The sequence below is a fragment of the Dasypus novemcinctus genome, chromosome 24, assembly GCF_030445035.2.
Source record: "Dasypus novemcinctus isolate mDasNov1 chromosome 24, mDasNov1.1.hap2, whole genome shotgun sequence".
In the NCBI taxonomy this organism is placed as follows: domain Eukaryota; kingdom Metazoa; phylum Chordata; class Mammalia; order Cingulata; family Dasypodidae; genus Dasypus; species Dasypus novemcinctus.
Genome location: NC_080696.1, coordinates 2,461,519 through 2,480,452, shown reverse-complemented (window position 1 = coordinate 2,480,452; position 18,934 = coordinate 2,461,519). Strand labels below are relative to the sequence as shown.

The 18,934-nt window shown below is 44.7% G+C and overlaps 1 protein-coding gene and 1 long non-coding RNA gene across 6 annotated transcripts in view; one reads left to right on the top strand and one right to left on the bottom strand.

The window, feature by feature from the left end:
* ATRN (attractin) overlaps positions 1–18,934 on the bottom strand; it is a 301,223-nt gene that overhangs the window by 183,116 nt on the left and 99,173 nt on the right. For 3 of the 5 annotated variants that reach the window (XM_058287460.2, XM_071211515.1, XM_058287461.2), the window contains exons 8-16: positions 17,391–17,634; positions 16,747–16,930; positions 15,569–15,723; positions 12,246–12,330; positions 9,185–9,226; positions 6,544–6,764; positions 5,132–5,253; positions 4,037–4,175; positions 1,881–2,068 (exon numbers count right to left, since the gene is read on the bottom strand). In XM_058287460.2, the coding sequence (XP_058143443.1) occupies positions 1,881–2,068; positions 4,037–4,175; positions 5,132–5,253; positions 6,544–6,764; positions 9,185–9,226; positions 12,246–12,330; positions 15,569–15,723; positions 16,747–16,930; positions 17,391–17,634 (1,380 nt within the window). The remainder of the gene's footprint in view (positions 1–1,880; positions 2,069–4,036; positions 4,176–5,131; positions 5,254–6,543; positions 6,765–9,184; positions 9,227–12,245; positions 12,331–15,568; positions 15,724–16,746; positions 16,931–17,390; positions 17,635–18,934) is intronic. The other 2 variants (XM_023590451.3, XM_058287463.2) reach the window with 1 other exon arrangement.
* On the top strand, positions 6,760–7,208 carry LOC139437486 (uncharacterized). Its single transcript, XR_011647271.1, has 2 exons — positions 6,760–6,976; positions 7,096–7,208. It is a non-coding gene; the product is annotated as an uncharacterized lncRNA (long non-coding RNA).

Sequence of the window (18,934 nt, the reverse complement as noted above, 5' to 3'; positions counted from 1 at the left end):
GTGGCCGAGCACGCCACCCCCAGCCAGGGCCAGGGCTTGGAGCTACGTATCCCTGTGGCAGTCTCTATCTCCTGCAATTTCCTTCTCACTGCAATTTTTAAAAATTTTCTTTTTAGTCAAAGTAAAGTTTGGCCCTAAAACGAAAGATACTTCTAGTTAGGGCAGTTACCAAATAAAAGGTACAATGTATTTCCATTTTTGAGAAGAAAAAAAATGCATGCCTATAAAAAGACCAAAAAGAAACCTAACCCCAAGTGTTTCTCACCGTCACCGTCAGGAGGCCCGTGGCCACCTGCGGCCAGCGTGCGACCTGCGGCCCACCAGGAGCCCTCCTCCACCTCCCGGTCTCGCCCACGGGGCAGCGGCGCTCAGGGGCCCTTCCCCCACTGCCTCGCACTCCCCGCCCCCGGGTCAGCTCTCCCCTGCTGCGGACCAGCTGGCCAAGGCCCGGCCAGGCGCCCTTCCTCGTTCTTCCCGCAGCTCTGACCCGAGCCCACACTTACAGCCGTGTTAGCACATCACACTGCAGGGGTCCCTAGTCCTGTCAGACTCGCCACAGGCCTGAGAACTCTGCTTTATGAAGCCGGCCACAGCAGACTGGGTGACCCAGAACCCTGCCCAGCCGGAAAACCTGAGGCAGCGCGAGGACCAGAAAGGAGACCCGAGGCTGGCTGGAGCAGTGGGACCCTTCTCACCAGATCTTCCTTGAAAGACGTGGAATTGGGAGTCATTGGTAGAGACCCCAGGTTGTGGGCAGAGCTGTGAGCCGCCGCTTTCTGAGGGAATGAGCACGTACAGTAAGGTCTGCCACAGCCGAAGACAGAACCGGGAGCAGCCCGCGTTTGGGGAAGAGGCGAAGAGCACAAACGACACGGGCAGTCTCCAGCGGAGATTACGAAATTTGAAAAAGGTTTCAAAATATAAAATATCACATGTGGGCACCGTGTCCTCTGAGGTAGCCGCACGAGGAAAGTACTGCCAGTGCCTGAGAGCCCACGTCTCCCAAAAGGGCAGTGGGGAAGGTGAAACGCAGGCCCCTCCCACGGAGCCAGGCCCCGCCGTCCTGGAGGAGTGTGGTCCTCCCCTCACCCTGCTCGAGCAGAACAGCGCCCCAGGCCCTCTGCACCAAAGCTCGCCTGCTAAAGGAGCTCTGCTCCGGGAGCACGTACGTAGCCCGAGGAAGAACCCTAGCCTAGACTTTCGAGCTACAAGAGACAAAAGGTGGAATAAGGACTGCAGGCTGGGCGGGGGCCCTGGCTGGACAGAGCCCTGGCTGGACAGGTGGAGAACCTGGGGCCTTGCCTTTCTGTGCTCAGAAACCCTGGACAAGAAGTGCCCTCTCCTTCCTGGCTGGCCAGGCTTAAGAAAGACCAAGCAGAGGTACGTTATTTAGTAGTGATTAATGTTAAATTATCATTATGAATTATAATAATATCCTAAATCTTAAGAAACTTAGGGGGCTTAATTCTACCTAGCTAGTTAGCAGTCATCTCCCTCTTACCCAACTTGCTCCTCCCAGCAGAATCTGGGGATAAAACGGGTTTGAAATCATCTATTGATGTTGCTAGGGTATGTGCATATGTACATAGAGTTTTACACATATTACTATTCATTCTATACATAATTATTCACATGTCATGTAAGGTATTTAACAGATACGATGATTAAAACATATCTAAGGTGCTAACATTCTTAATACAACAAAGATGGTATTACAGGGAAAGCAGCTGACAGCACAGCCCACAGCCCGCGGCAGCCTGCCCCTCACAGGCCTGCTCTGGTCCAGCACAGACCAAGGGCACCCAGCCTGTGCACGCAGCTATGTCCATGCCCTCACGAGAAGCCGCGATCAACCTAACACTCAGAGGACTTTAACTCACCATGCTCTGTGACTGCATTACTCGCAGCTGCTTAAGGACAAATTCCACCTTCTTCTGGGTTGTAAGTGAAGCCAAAAAGGCATTGTGGTTCCTGCAGGACAGCTTAGCATTGTCGTAATTCTCCTTGGCAGTAGTAATTTTCAAACACGAGTTTCCAACCAAATGCCAGCCAGTGCCACAGATATTTTCTTTTTGTAAAGGGAAGACAGAGAGAAAAAAAGTTTTAGAAATCATATAAAAGTATGATATTACCATTTAGAATTACTGAAAACCTAAATGATCTCTGCAATTCAAATTCTAGGTCCTTCATTAGAATGTGGTGCAGGCATCAAATACATTACTAGGAACCAAATACAGAACACAGGAATTAAAAAACTGTTCATAGTCATATTTCCTGAGTTCCAAGAAGCATATTCTGAGGCTATACTTCCCATGTCTTAGAGGAAAACACCTACTAAGTGAGAAAGTTAGACTGGTAAATCCCCTTCTGAAGAATAACTGGAAAGACTAAATTGTGAGTGAAGAGCGGACAAATGGAAGTGCACACTGAAGGGTGGGGAGAAAACAGCAGGAGTGGAATGGGGCGGGGGGTGGGGGTCCCCCTGGCACCTCCGGAGGCTGCACTGCTTCACATCACGACATGGAAGGTAGAGCCCAGGGGCAGGCATACCTGGAGTGAGGCTGCGTTGTTAGACAGGTCATGAGGGCACGCGCACCCCCAAACACAGCGGGAAGGCCCTGCCTGGGTGACAGCTAGGTGACCTGGCTGCAGCCCACTGGTCAGCTAGTAACCTGCTACCTGTAACCACTCTTAACCCATGTAGGTGCCACGGAAGCTGGATGGAGGGTGCTTCCTGGAAAGCATGAGCGAGTGCAGCAGCTTCGCCAGCACCCAAGGGCCCCAGAGACACCACGCCCAGTGCTCAGCGACAGTGACAGTCATGGCGGTGAGTGGAAGGCTCCACGGGAAAGAGCAGTGAGAACAGATGAAGACTTGCTCCTCCTGTTAGAATGCAGACTCAAGGGAAGTGAATGTGGCTCAAGCCCTTGGGCGCCTGCCTGCCACATGGGAGGTCCTGGGTTCAGTTCCTGGTGCCTTCTAAAGAAGACGAGCAAGACAGTGAGCTGGCCCAACAGGATGGTGTGGTGAGATGATGCAACAACATGGCACAAGAGATGACGCAATGAAGAGACACAAAGAAGAAACACAGGGAGCAGACATGGCTCAAGCCACTGGATGCCTCCCTCCCACATGGAAGGTCCCTGGTTCAATTCCCAGTGCCTACTAAAAAGTAAAAGAGCTGACAGTGAAAGGACATATAGAGCAGAGGCGAGCACAAACAACGGGGGTAGGGGGTGGGGAGAAATAAATACAACAAATTTTTTTTAAAAAAGTGCTTAAAAATAAAAACTGTAGACTCAGAGAATCTGCCATTTAGCACAATCACCAGGTGATCTGCTGGGCCTCAGAGCTTGACAAGCACTGAGATAAAGAGCAAGAAGCCCATTTCGCAAGCAGAACTAAGTACTTTGAGAAAACGCTGAAAAGTGGCCTGGCCCAGCCCGAGTGCCCCCACAAGCCGCAGGTGTTGCAGGAACCACGGACGCTCCCCTTGCTGGACATTCTACCTTGCAGATGTATCGTTGGGGCTCAGTCTGCCGGGCTGGCCACAGGCCCCGATTCCTCATCTTGAACCTCAGGAGCATCAGCAATGGCCACGGAGGGATCGGGCTGGAGCCGAGGAGCTACTGCTGACAGGCACTTTGCTCTGCCCTGCACAGAGAGCAAGGCCCTCCGGAGGAGCTCACCAGCTCAGCCCAGAGGCCAGAGCAGAGCAAGTGCTCTTCCAAGGTGCCCAGCTGACCTTGCACTGACACTGTTGTGTTTTGTTCCCAAGTTATCCAAGCAGAGTGAGGTAAGGACAGTGGAGCAGATCTGATGATCCTCTAAGCTACACAAGCAAGCAGGCGGTGATGCCTCACTTTACTCTGAAGGACAGGAGGAACAAATACTAACAAATCTATGCTTTTGCTTAAAAAGGCAACCACCACTGTAGTATGGGAGATGAGTGGATAAAACTAGCATCTCCTCTCCACTGTGTTCATCTAGGCTGCAGAGGAAGGGAGAGGCGTCCTTGGACCCCCACGAGGCCTACCGGGCAAGGCGATGCACTCCTGGTTCCGGGGCTCCCACTGGCAGTTCTGGTCCAGGGCACAGCTCCTGCAGCTGGTCTTCTTGTTACAAGAGAACATGGGACTGTCCTTGGGGCAATTCTCATACTTGGAAATGGAGATCTAGAACACAGCAGACAAAACTTTTCTCTTAAACCCACAGAGGACCAAGAGGATATTAATTGAGGAAGCAAATTTCAAATAAACAAATAAGCTGCAGATGAAGCAGCACTGCAGTGGAAACATGCCATGGAATGTTCTGGTCAAGCACATGCCTTTAACTGGAGGGACACAGCCCACCCCTTTCAACACTGTGCTTCGGCCCATTCCTCCGTAAATGGGGTGTTGAAGTTGCTGCTTTACAAATGCCTCCCAAACAGCCTAAAGTTCTACAATTTACAGGATGCGTTGCATACTGGCAAAGAATGCCTTATAAACTGTCAAAAATGATAAAAGCCAAATCATCTTATGTTTTTAAGTCTTTTATTATAACCTAAATAAAAAACCACCTACGGCAAGCATTTCAGTTATGCTGAGCCAAAGACTCAGATTCTATTATGAGAATCTAGAGTTACAGACAGGACAAGGAGGCTCTGAAAGCCCATCGTTTCTACCGTTCAACATGAGTCATGACACACCTGACACCCTTCCGGTCTCAAGTCCTACCTGGCTCCTGAGCCTGGCAAGGTGTGCGAGATCACAGCTACCAACCTCAACCAAGGCACTGGGACTTGGCACAGCCATGTCTGGCCACAGTTGGTTTCGGGAGTATCTAGAGTGTTTGGTGAACAGGCTGGACCCCAAGAAAGGAAAACGATGCTTCCACTGCAGCCCTCCAAGACCCCGGAAGCCTGCGCTCCTGGCCACAGGGCTGGGGCTGAGGCGCTCTCGGAGCCCCTGCCCTGCCTGCCAGCGCAGCATGCACGCACGCCCGCGGCCAGCACGGCCCCAAGAGGAGGCAGGAGGAACGCCCCTCTGTAAAGAAAACTGGGGTAGTAAAAGCCTCCCATTGTAACAGCCGGGCTGTTGTTTACACCCCACACTCAACCAGCGCTGAGCCCGGGCTCTCCTGCCCTGACCTGGCCTTCCGTGCAGCTGTGGTTTGCAGGGACGCAGTGGTCACTGCACCAGCGGCAGTCGTTGGTGTTGGCCGTGCAGCTGTAACAGTCGGTGTGCTGGCCACACCTGTCGTGGTCAAGAGCTACGGAGAGGAAGAGAGAGACTCGTCACAGTGTGCTCAGGCTCGGAGGAAGAGCTAGAAAAGACAGACAATCTGGAGAAATCCTGCTTTTTACCACAAAGGAAAAAAAGCACTCACTGAAAAACAACAACAAAAAGAGAGGTTAATACAATAGCTACAGCTGTACTGAAGTGGGGTCTGGCTTCTTGAAATCTTTTCTTCCTAAGAGAAAACCAGTCAGCACCAGAATGGACACCAGGGGCTCCCAGAAGCCAGAGCGGCACAAGAGACCCAGCCCCTCCCCGGCAGCGGCGAGGGTGACCCGGGCTCAGCGAGCAGAGGGCCCGCCCAGGCATTCGGCCGGGCTCCGTTTTGTTCACAGGGTCCCGATCAGCTTTACTTGGAGTTTTCCAAGAGAGGCAAAGCTGCCTCTATCCACCACAACGCACCTGCTAACGGCTACACGGCCAGGTCAGAACTTCAGCCACATATTTTAAATTAACTGAAATGAACAAATAATTTGCAGAAACATACCTGTTACTTTTAAAGAACTTTCCCACATGTTATTTCACTATATTACATTGTATGTCTGAGCAAAATGGCAAGAAGCTAAACAGGATAAAGAGAGCTTGGAAAACACAAGGGAAGTTCTAGAAGCAGGGCTCACTGTCATCTTCAGCTACTGTCTGTCCTGCCATGACTGCTGTATCCACCTAGAGGAGCTGGGAAAGAAGGCTCTGCAGGCACAGAATTCGACCACTACGCTCCAGTGCAGCTCTCTGGACTGACTCCCTTAGCATCCTTAATGTTAGCACTGCACATGCGATACTGTAGCCATCAGCCACAGGTGGCCTTACACTTAAATTAATTAAAATTAAATGTAAAGCACAGTACTGCAGTTACACTAGCCACATTTCAGTTGTTGGGTAGCCACAGGAGGCTAAGGAGTACTGCATGGGGCCAGTGCAGAGAACATTTCCTTAGCTCTGCCTTGGACTAAGTCAGCCAGGTTCTATAGCTGGTACAGAAAGCTTATGCAACACCAAAAAGGTTTTGCTTCCTCCACCACCCTAGCTTCTAAGAGCCACATGGTATGTGCACATCCACTGTAAACAGTTTCACGAACCAACTTTCCAATACCCAGAAAGCCTTTCAACTGAATGGTTTTGGATAATAAAAAAGTGCACATATGCTAAGTTCCTTCATAACTCAAACAAGAAAAAGATCCCAAATAAATGACTCTTAAAAGAAACTAATATATACAAAGTAGTATCTCAAATTAATTAAATTTTAGGCAGAGAAAAAACATACTTCTTTTGGAAAAGCATTCTGCTCTTAACTTCTCTTCCTGTGCTTCAGCTGCCAGTTCCCAGGAGATGCACCGGTTCGACCCTGTGTCCCACGCACAGCGGATGCCAGGCCCTGCGGCGGAGCAAGCGGCCTCGCTGCGGTGAGCGCCACACTGCTCCGAGGTGAAGACCAGCACGTCGCTGAGGAGGAGACTGTTGAAGCCGCCGAACACGTACATGGAGCTAGGAGAAGGAGGAGGCAAGCATCTGGACGCGCGTGCAGCATCACGCCAGGCAGCGCTCCCACGAGAAGCCCTGTGAGAGGCTGCTTTTCCCAGTCTCAGGAAACATTCGCACACCCTCTCCGCCCTGCTGCACGCTTCACCCTGGCCTGTGACCACAACAGCCCACCTGCTCCTCACACCTCCAAAGGAAAAGGCCCCCACGAGAACCTGGTGAATTTTACCACGATTCCTCGGAACATTTCAGTGTCAGGGTATGCCAACATTTTTTAAAATTTAAACAAATAATGCTATGTCCATTCACGTATTTTTATTTGTTTGTTTGTTTTTAGGAGGTACCAGGGATTGAACCAGGATGTTGTGCATGGGAAGCAGGCACTCAACCACTGAGCTACACCCACTCCCCCATGTATTTTTAAATATTAAAAATGTACAATTCTAAAAGTATAAACTGTCTATAACTAAAACTGTGTCATACTGGTACATAAATACACAGACCAATCAGAAACAGATAAAACAGATAGAAGAAATAAGTAAAAACTTCCTTAATTTTTTTACAGTAAAAGTGGCATCTTAGGGAGAAAAAAAGACGGACTTTTTGTAAGTGGTACTGAGATAACAAACACATGGGAAAAGACCAAATTTAATCCATTTTTCACTCTACACACCAGGATAAATTGCAAATGGGTCAGAGAACAACCTGGGGGAGGGAAAAAAAAAAAAAGAAACCATACAAATGCTAGAAGAAAGTGTGGATCTATTCTCAATAACCTGAGAATAGAAAAAACATTCCTATGACTTAAATATCCTGAAGGCATAAAATGAAAGATTAAAAAATTTGATTATATAAATTTTAAAAAGCAAAAAGACTATGAAAAATCATTTAAAAGTTATAGTACAGGAAAAGGGTTTAATATCCCTAACATAGCTAGCTTTAGAGAGTCTGCAGTGGAAAAATACAAATGATCCTTAAGCATATGAAAAGATGCTCACTTCACTCATAAGAGAAATGCAAATTAAAACTACAATGAGGGAAGCCAACTTGGCCCAGTGGTTAGGGCGTCCGCCTACCACATGGGAGGTCCGCAGTTCAAACCCTGGGCCTCCTTGACCCGTGTGGAGCTGACAGAGAGCTGACACGACAAGATGACTCAACAAAAAGAAACACAGATTCCCGGTGCCGCTGTTAAGTATAGAAGCAGTCACAGAAGAACACACAGTGAATGGACACAGAGAGCAGACAACTGGGGGGGGGAGGCGGAAGGGGAGAGAAATTTTTTTAAAAATCTTTAAAAAAAGCTACAATGAGGGAAGCGGCTGTGGCTCAATCGGTTGGGCTCCCACCTACTACAAGGGAGGCCCTGGGTTCACATCCCTGTGTGCCACAGAGAACTGATGGACCATGCGCTGTGGAGTGCCGCTCAGCCCGCAAGTGCCGTGGAGAGTCAACTCAGCACGGTGACACGACAAAAAGGGAGACAAGCAAAAAAAAGCACAGAATAGCATGCAACAAATGGACACAGAGAGCAGACAGCACGCAAAAACCCGCAAGGGGGGGATTAAAAAAAAAAAAAACTACATTGAGGTAACATTTCTCATCTATCAGACTGGCAAAATACCCCAAAAGTCTAACATATACTGACCGGTGAGGCTCTGGGAAACAGGCCTCCTCATATGCTACTGCTTGGCATGTAAAATGATACAAAGTGGGAAGCGGACTCGGCCCAATGGATAGAGCATCCTCCTACCACATGGGAGGTCCACAGTTCAAACCCCGGGCCTCCCTGACCCATGTGGAGCTGGCCTATGCGCAGTGCTGATGCTCACAAAGAGGGTCCTGCCACGCAGGGGTGTCCCCGCCTAGGGTAGCCCCACGTGCAAGAAGTGCACCCCATAAGGAGAGCTGCCCAGCGTGGAAAAAGCGCAGCCTGCCCAGGAGTGGCGCCGCCCACACGGAGAGATGATGCAGCAAGATGATGCAGCAAAGAGAGACACAGATTTCAGGTGCTGCTGACAAGAATACAAGCGGACACAGAACACACAGCGAATGGACACAGAAAGCAGACAATGGGGGGGCAGGGAAGGGGAGAGAAATAAATAAAAAATAAATCTAAAAAAAAAGATACAAAGCTTTTGAGATGAATTTAGTATTATCTAGCAAACTATGAATTTACCTTTTCAACCTGAAATCACATTTCTAGAAGTCTGTCACAAAGGTGCAAGAGCAAAAATACAAAACGTAGTATATAAGAGGCTATTCCACAGGAAGCAGATGTGGCTCAAGCAGTTGAGCACCCACCTCCCACACAGGAGGTCAAAGATTTGGTTCCTGGTGCCTCTAGAAAAAACAAAAACAAACAACAAACAAAACAAATGAAAAAACCAACTCAGGGAAGCCAAAATGGCTCAGTGATTGAATACCTGCTTCTCACAGAGAGGTCCTGGTTCAGTCCCTGATGCCTCCTAAAAAAAATAAATAAATAAAAATGAAAAAACCAAGTCAGGGAAGCCAATGTGGCTTAGTGGTTGAGCACCAACTTCCCACATACAAAGTCTTGGGGTCGATTGCTGGCCCCCAGTATCTTAAAAAAAAAAGGCTGGTCACTACAGCATTAATGAAAATAAGAAAAGACTCAAAGACTCAAATGCCCATCAACTGAGGATTTATGTATAAACCATGGTACATCCACACAATGAAATACTAGGCAGATGTACAAAGGAATGAAGAAGATTTCTACATACTACTATGGCCTGATCTCCAGGATATATTGTTATGTGAAGAAAAAACAATGTAAAAAAAGTATGTACAAGTATGCAGCCAGGTACCGACTAAAGGAAAAAGGGGGTCAAATACACACGGTTGCTTTTTCTTTTAAAAAAGAAGAACCAAGTTTCCCTTTGTTCTGTCTTCTTCAAAGACCTAGAAGCAATGACCAACCCAGTAGCAATGAGCATGACTAGGGCTTAGACTAGAATCTAAAACCTACTTGACCTCCAAAAACTGGAACTCCTTAGAGAAAAAGCTCATTTCATGTGTGGGAGAGGAAACATACAGGATGAACCTGGAAGATGCTACACAAGAAAGGAGGACTAGGGTGTTACACAACGACTCCAGAGCCAACATGAAGAAGTTCTCACAGTCCAAAGAAGGGAAGAATAAAACCGGAAATGGACTGAAATACATGACATATTTTTAAATCCATGAGTTCATTGCAATACTCCACCCCCTCCTCCCCCCATGCACACATTAACCTCATCGGCCTCCTTTGGAGAATACAAAGAAATCAGCTCATTATTCTGAAAAACCTCTCAACACCACAATAGAACTAAAGTAGAAATCAATAATAGACAGAAATTTGGGAAATCCACAAATATTTGGGAAAATAACATGTTAAATATGATTTCAAAGAAGAAATCACTAGGGAAATTAGAAAATATTTGAACTAAATGTAAACAAAAATACTCAACATCAAAATTTATGGGATGGGATTAATGTGTTTAGAGAGAAACAAGTTTTGTTTTTTTTTTAAGATATAAAGATGACACAAAATGTTATATTAAAAAATATAAGAGGTTCCCATACACCCCCACTCCTCACCCCACCCCCAGTCCTCCCACATCAACAACCTCTTTCAACAGTGGGCATTCATTGCATTTGATGAATAAGTTTTGGAACAACGCTACACAAATTTGATTATAGTTTACATTGTAGCTTACACTCTTTCAAGAAACAGTTTTAAACATCTATACCAGTAAAGATGTTTACTAAAATCAATAACCTAAGCTTAAGCTTCCAACTTAAGAAACTAGAAAAAGAAAACCAAACTGAACTCAAAGCACGCAGAAAGATGAAAATAATAAAATTAAAGCGAAAACAATGACAGAACACAGAAAAAGAGAAAAATCAATGAACCCCAATGTTTAAAGTTCAATAAAATTGACAAACCTTTAACCAGACTGACCAAGAAAATAAGAGGACACAAATTAACAAAATCAAGAATAAAAGAAGGCTGTTACTAACCCTAAATAGAGTAAAAGGAGCATAAAGGAATATTTTAAATAACTTTATGACAACAAATTAGACAACTTAGATGAAATGGACTAATTCTTAGCAAAACACACATTACCGAAACTGACTTCAAAAGAAACAGAAACTCTGAATCAAACATTTAAAGAACTAGTAATACCAATTCTTGACAAACTCTTCTAAAAAAATAAAAAACAAGGAAACACTTCCCAACTCATTCCGTGAGGCCCATATGAGCCGGACAATGCCATCACAAGGAAAGGAAACTATGGACCAATATCCCTGATGAATATAGGCAGGAATATGTTGAACAAATGGACACACAAGAAAACTTTTGTGGGTGAAGGATATGTTTATTATCTTGGTTATGGTGATGATTTCATGGTATAAACTTACATCAAAATTTATCATAATTTATGCCTTAAGGCATACAGTTTGTGTTTATCAATTATTCCTTGATAAAGCTGTCAATAGGCCATGTAAAACCCTACACATTCAATCAAAAGTAACTGCACAACAGTTCAAGGGAAAGTTCTTACAGTGCTCCTGTGGGAGACCAAGCAAACGAGGCTTTCTTTAAAAAGCAAAACACACCCTGGGCACTAACGAGGTGGTCAACAATCCTTCCATTGTCTTCTATACCTTTCCAGGGTTCTAAGAGTAAAATTTACATATTGCTAAATTTCAGCTCAACGATTAATTTATAAAAGATCCACCTTCTCCCAAGAGCTGTCTCTAAATTCTGCCAATTTTTCCTTCACATCTCCAAGACACATCCCTAATTTTTCCTAACCTAAGTTAAATTACCTTCATCTATAGTTCATCATCACAACGGAAACTTTGAAAGCCAAAGGAGTCATAACACAGTGCAGGCAGCTGCAATGACAGCAGAAGTTGCCGGGCTATTCACCCAAAGTCTTCAGAGCATGCTGGAAGACACCGGCACGCGGCCACCTGGACCTCCCTTACGTGAAGGAAGCTTCTAGAGGGGTGGCTTCACAAGAGCTGAGAGTCTGGGCCAAGCATTTTTGTGCGATGAAATGATAAGCAGAGCACACTGTAGAGTATCCAAAGACTGCAGACCTAACTTCCCACCCTCGTGCCCCTGTCTGAAGTGCCTTCTCTCCTTTTTCCAACGCCCCTTTTCATTCAGAAAAAAATACGAGACATCTGTCAGCCAAGTACCACCAACAATACGGAGGGCATAACACAGGAACACACATCCCTCTTCCTGTCCCGTGGATCCCAAATACACCAGGGAGCATGCTAGCAAAACCAGAGCAACAAGCATGGTGCTGGAAATCATTCACATCCATATCAAATATTCTAAACACAAATGAGGAAATTCAGACCTGCATAATTTTGTGAAAAACTAAAATGGGAAAAACTTCCTCTTTTACTTCATTGTCAGTTTAAACACAAAAGAAAAGGAACAAACACTTCTTTTCTAGTTACCTGTTGTGCAAGACTGCTGAGTGGCCAAATCTGTTAGCGTCATGGTGGAGATCAGGTCTGGGCAGTACTGACCAGCGGTCACAAGCTAGGAGCAAGAAAAACACACTTCAGAGGGGCTGCCTTTCATAACCAACAGAAGCAGTGTTCTCCTGGGTAAGCAAACAGCAGCAAACACCACCTCATCAAATGCGTCACTGCATTTTCTTGGTCATACCATTATTTCTGGGGTGAAAGGCAGCAACAGAGCAGCATGGAGTGGAGAGAGGCAGGTCTTAGGGCAAGTCCAGGGTGGAGTGCATCTAACAGCCACGATACCCACATTGTTCACCGTCAACCACCCCCCCCCCCCCCCCCGCCAACCAACTTCACCCACTAGAAGGCATTTCAACGCAAGCACATTTTACATTTCACAAAGCTTAGGCGGGTTCCATGATTATTTTCCACTCTTCTTCATATTGCTTGGCCCAAACTTAGCTAAAACAGGAAATACAGGTAGAAAATTAAAATAAAAACTAATTCAACTTTATCTAATTTTCCAAAAGTGCTTCCCTAGGTCCCTTGATCTACTAATTTTCCTTTGTTCTGACTCATGCTAACAACTTTTCTTTTGGACCTAGATGCCAGCTTTGCTGCCCCGACACTCCAATGCTACACTCATCATCTCACTTTTCCAGACACTCCCACATTCCCACTTGCTTAGGCAATGGGGCTTCCATTCGACCAAGACCTCTACTCCCTGCCAACACGGCTTTCGCTTCTTCTACCTAGCCAAGACTTGGCAGCCGTCCTCATGTGGAGGCTCCCCCAGCTTCCTGCAGCCTCCAAAGTCACAGTACAGCAGGGAGCCCTTCTTCTTGGCACCCCTTCTTCTTGGCACCCCTTAATGCTCCGACGGTTTTTCAATCCCCTTCCTTGGGCCTCCAGCGTCTTTCTGCTGATTTCCACCACAACATCTGCACATGTTCTGGGGGATCCCACCTTTTTTGCTTTTAAGTCTCCTGAAGACCTCTGTCCCTTTGAGTCCTCACTTCACCCCCTTACGTCACTCCCTTTACAGACAAGCTTCAAGTAAAACAGTCAGCATTCACTGTGCATAACTCTCACCGTATGTTATTTTTCAGCCTCCAGCAGTCTGGATGATCCCTCTGTCACTGGAGGGTGACAGATGACCTCTCTGTTGCTAAACCTGAAAAGCACTCTCCAGTCCCTGCTCTCCCTCATGGCTCTGCGTCCTCACTGGGCCAGTCTTGCTTCTGCCCCTCCTGCTTCTCCAGCATACTCACAGCTCCCTTCTCTAGCAGACTGCTCTGCCATCCCCCGCTCTGCTCATCCCTCTGGCACCTGTTCCCTAGAGCTCCACTGACCTCTGCATCCCTGGCCCACAGACATCTCCAAATGAACTTGCCCAAATTTAATTCACTTTCTTCCTCCCAGGTTGCACCACTTCCATTCCCAGCCTTGCTAAAAGGCACCATCATGGCCCACATCAGACCCTGGGGAGTGAGGATGCTCTCATCTCTTTTGAAACACATGCCAGAGACTCCTCAAGCTCCTGGTAGTTCTCAAATCCATCTCTCTCTTTATCCTCACTGTCACCTACCTAGGTTTAATCTCTCATCACCTCTTAGCCCTTTCCCAACCACTCACCACAATGCCACTAAAAAGTTTTCCTAAGACATGAATATGCTATCACCTCCTCTGTAAGATTCTTCAAAAAGCCCAACTCCTCAGGTGACATACCAGGCCCCTCGAGATCTCAATGGTCCAGCAGCTTCCAGCTTCTCTAGCTCTACCTCAGGCCATACCTCCCTGATATCCTGCTAATAAAAAGCCAAAACTAGCTACTCGTAGGCCTCAAATAAGTACCCGTGGTTTCTCTCCTCCTCTGTCTCCACACACGGACTTCCTTTCCGTGGGAAGCGATACCTAATTTTGCCTGGCTGGCTCCTTGATGGCCCCTCCTCAAGAGCTTCTCTGGTCATCTCCTCTCTCCCCCATGAGTTAAGTGGTACTCACAAATTCACAGATGCTCCTATGTATTCCTCTAAGAGCAAGTAACATGAAGTGCAATTAAATTATCTGTTCATTTCTCTGCCTCCTCTACCATGAGGCCAATGACTGTAGCTTATTCACTTTCCCCATGTATGAGCCCAGTGACTGGCAGATGAAAGTATATTAAAAATGACTATTCAATGACATTTATGTAAGAGACCTCTGAGGATTTATTTTGCATGAACAAATATTGCCCTCTTCTGGGCAAATAAATAAACACACCAAAATCTTTAAAATTCCATGTCAAATATATGATATGGCAAGACTGTGTGAAACCATTTTCTAGAGAATGACATAAAGCTAATACTTAAATCAACTTGTTGGGTAGCACAATACTGCAGTCACAGCTACATAACATGACTATGCAAGGCCTTTGTGAAAAGACATCCTAGACACCCCAACTCATCCTCAAAAACTAATGTTCAAACCACTAAACGGGATGACTTGTATGGGTAGAAATAAGAGTGGTTGGAAGGAAAAGTCTAAGGTCATGTACATTACTAGAAAGAAAGCTAAAAAATGTAACTTGGGACTGTTTAAGATATTAAAACCTCATGTAAAACACAAATTTGGGTGCTATAGCATATATAAGACTGTTTTTACAAAATACATATAAATACAAATATACTAGAGAGAAGGAAAAAGAATAGTAGCTATGTACGGCAAGGGAAGCATAGAGAGATTGAGAGATGAGTTTTGTTTGTTGTTTATTATTATTGGAACAATGAAAGTGCTATAAGAATGAATGAACTGATGAACGCACGAATACGTGATTATTCCAAATACCACTGATTGCACACTTTGGATGGATTTTTGGATGTATTTATGCTTTATTAATATGTATCAATAAAACGGATTTGTTAAAAAAAAATTTAATGTAGACATAGTGCCTTTTTTTTTTTTTAAAAGGAAATATTGGGGATTGAACCCAGGACCTCGTGCATGAGAAGGAGGCACTCAACACTCAACCACTGAGCTACATTCACTCCCCAATGAGAGTTGGTTTTTTCGTTTGTTTTTAGGAGGCACTGGGATTGAACCCAGACCTCATACATGGGAAGCAAAAGCTCAACCACCTGAGCTATATCTGCTCCCATGCAATATGCTTTTTAATAGATATGCAACATCAGTCAGATAAGGATTAAAAATACCATTTAGATCTCTGTCAAGTAATCTGGTCATTCTGAATGGGTGATGTTTTCAATTTCTTTCTAAATGTTACTTATGGACAGAAAGATCCTCGGAAGCTGCAGTGGCTCTGGGACACTCACCGATGTCGTAGGCCATGAAGTCAGAGGAGAAGCACTTGGCGCCATGGCTCATGGACGTGTCGTTGTGAGTGTTCCCTCCGAACACCAGCATGGTTCCACTCACTATCACAGCTGTGTGCAAGTAACGGAAAAATCGGCTGTCCTTAAGAATGGTCCTTTCGAGTTTATTTAAAGATAATGAACACAAAGTTAGTGTTTTGGAATACTTGTCATCCATATGCTCATGCAAAAACAACCATTTTATTAATTTCAGGCCCAAATATGCAAATACTTCCAGGCTTTCCCCTGTATGTAAGCAGCTTTCTCAACAGTAAATAAACACATAAAATCTTAAAGACCTATAAGGATTTTGGCAAAATATATTAAGAGCCTGAAAATGTTCATGTCCTATGGCCCAATAATTTCAGTTTCTGGGTAGAAATCTCATGAAATATAGGTAGGAGCTTATGCACACAATTTATTAATAAAACAAAACCTAGAAACCAAAATGTCCAACAGTATAGACAAAGTACAACCAAAACATGGAAAATTACAAAGCCACTAAAAATGGCTATTTTTATGACAAGAGAATGCAAAGTGGTATCTAGAGCATGATTTTAACTATGTGAGGAAATACAAAAAGAAAGAGAAACCACTGCTTTATATTATTTCATAACTCAAATCTGCCTCATACTTGTTAAAATCAGCACCTTTAAAAGAGCCATGGGCAGATACATAGTTCAGCACGAGGCAAGCTCTACTGGGTCCTAAACCATTCCTGCCTGCCTTACAGATGCCAGCAACCAACAGCAATGAAAATACCTTAGTTACCAAGAAAAGATTAAAAAATGTTTATATTCTGCCTACTTACAAAAGTGTTCAGAAATTCAGCTATGTAGAATAATTTATTCCTTCTGACTCTGAAGAATTAAAATTTTAGTGTTACTGAGTGTCTGAAAATTTAAAAATAGTCAAAAAATGCCAAGCATTTCCTAACCAACCTACCAATCTACTATGGAAATATAGATAATGCAACAAAATAAACACTAGTTACTTTATTTCCCTCTGCTTATTTCCCTAAGAAAATGCTAAAGAGAATTATCTGCCAGGCTTGAAGACCAAAACATAGCGCAAAATTCTCCCCACAACTGTCTCTACAGCCGCAGACCTGAAGTGAGAGTGAAAGCAAAAGCACCCACCACTTCTGGGTGTCCACGTCGTATCGGTAGAGATCATCCGCAAGTCGGTATTTGTTGGCGCTGAAAGCCTTGTAGCCTCCGTGGACATACAGGGCCCTGGTCCTCTGGTCGTAAACACTGCTGTGGCCATAGCCCCCCTGCACGAGGGCGCCCTGTGTATGTAATATGCTCCACGTGTTCTTCTCTGGAGAGGCAAACAGTTAAAGGCAGATGTGCAGGCACCTCTCTAGTCATCTAAACACCCAAGAGAAGACATCTGAGCAGACTTGATACAGATACCTTCATCTTTTTTTTATTTTTAAGGGAATAACTGAAGAATATTACCCAATTTCACCTTAGTCTTATCTTCCTCAGATTAAATAATCTCAGTCCTTTACGTTTTCAACCTAAGGTCTTATTTTCAATGTCCAAGGCATTTTGTGTCATCTCTGGCTCCTTGCCAAACTGACAACAACAAATAAATACCAAATAGGAGCACTGATCATCTGAATGCCACTGGGTTATACAGCAATGTTAGTAACTGAGTTTCCAGATAAAGCACTGGATCAAGGTTAGGCTGAACTTTGTTAATGGGTCTTCACAGTAAAGATAAAGATTTTAAATTTGATGTCTGAAAAACATCCACTGAAAAAACATCCACCTACCCAAGTCATACTCCTGCACATTGCTTATATAGCCATAGAGAGGACAGTGGCCGAAGATGACCAGCATGACCGTCCGGCCGCCTTCCAGGGTGACGATGTGTGCCGAGTGCCCGACCACCGCATACTGCTCCTTGGCCTTAGGGGTCAGCAATGCCCAGGACTCGTTGTGAATGTGAAACACCCTCAGCTCATTGGTTACATTCCCCGTGGAGTCAATTTTTCCTCCATACATGTAAATTTTATCCTGAGGGAAAAATGTAAACAAAATTCAGAAAAACACTGAAAGGATCAAACCTGAGAAGAGAAAATAATCAGTTCAAGACCTCGGTATTATTCTTAGCTTACAAATGTTAATGAATGGGGAGCAGATGTTGCTCAATGATTGAGCACCTGCTTCTCACGTATGAGGTCCTGGGTTCAATCCCCAGTACCTCTGGGGAAAAAAGGCAAAATGCATCCTTAAGTGAATTATTAGGAAAAAGAATAGAGAAAGGAACAAAATAAAATAAAATTAATCAGTTATACATCTAACACTTTGCCACTTTTCTTGGACTTCTTCACATGAGATTTTTCACAATATTAAATGACTTCAAAAAATAAAATTGAAAAGGTTCTTTCTCCTACCATATACGTCCAAAAAGAAGCGGCTACTCTTCGTCAACTAACTGAAGAGGATAAAAGCTAGTAAAAATTGTATTTTTTATATAAGCTTTATTTTATTTATTTCTCCCTCCCCTCCTCGTTATTTGTGCTGTCTGCTCTGTTTGTTGTGTCCTTGTCTTCTTTGTAGGAGGCACTGGGAACCAAATCCAGGACCATCCGATGTGGGAGGGAGGTGCCTAATCACTAGATCCACCTGCGCTCCCTGAGTGTTATATCTCTCATTGTGTTTCATCGTTGAGTCATCTTGTTGCTTCGCCTTGTTCCATCAGCTTGCTGCATCAGCCTTTCACATCAACTCATTGTCTTGCTCATCTTCTCTAGGAGGCCAGGAATCAAACCTAGGACCTCCCATGTGGTAGGCAGGCACCCAACTGCTTGAGCCACATATGCTTCCCAAAACTGTTTTTTTTTTCCCTTTTAACTACTTAGTACCACAACTGTAATATGCCAGTACAATTTGAATCCTTTAAAATCTCTCAGGTGAGACTGTGGTTAACACTACAAATATGAGAGTGTTCTCTCATGAACATGACAAATGTACAATATTATACACTGTGTCAATAACAGAGGCGTATGGAAAAAACATACCAAGTGTACGCTATGGACCACAGTTAGCGTTAATAGTCTGATTATGTTCTTTCATACTCTGTAACAAATGTTCCACAACAAGGTAAGGTGTTGGTGATGGGGTGAAGTAAGGGAATCTGCACATAATGGATGACTGTTTTGTAAGCTCACAACTTCTCTAATAATAATAAAAAAAGGAACAAAAAAAATCTCCCAGGTGAAAAAGTGACTGTAATTTCCACTCAAAACTTAGGCTTTTATATCCATCCCTCCCCACAAAGTAGAAAGTTGTCCCCAATTAAGAAACAATGCCA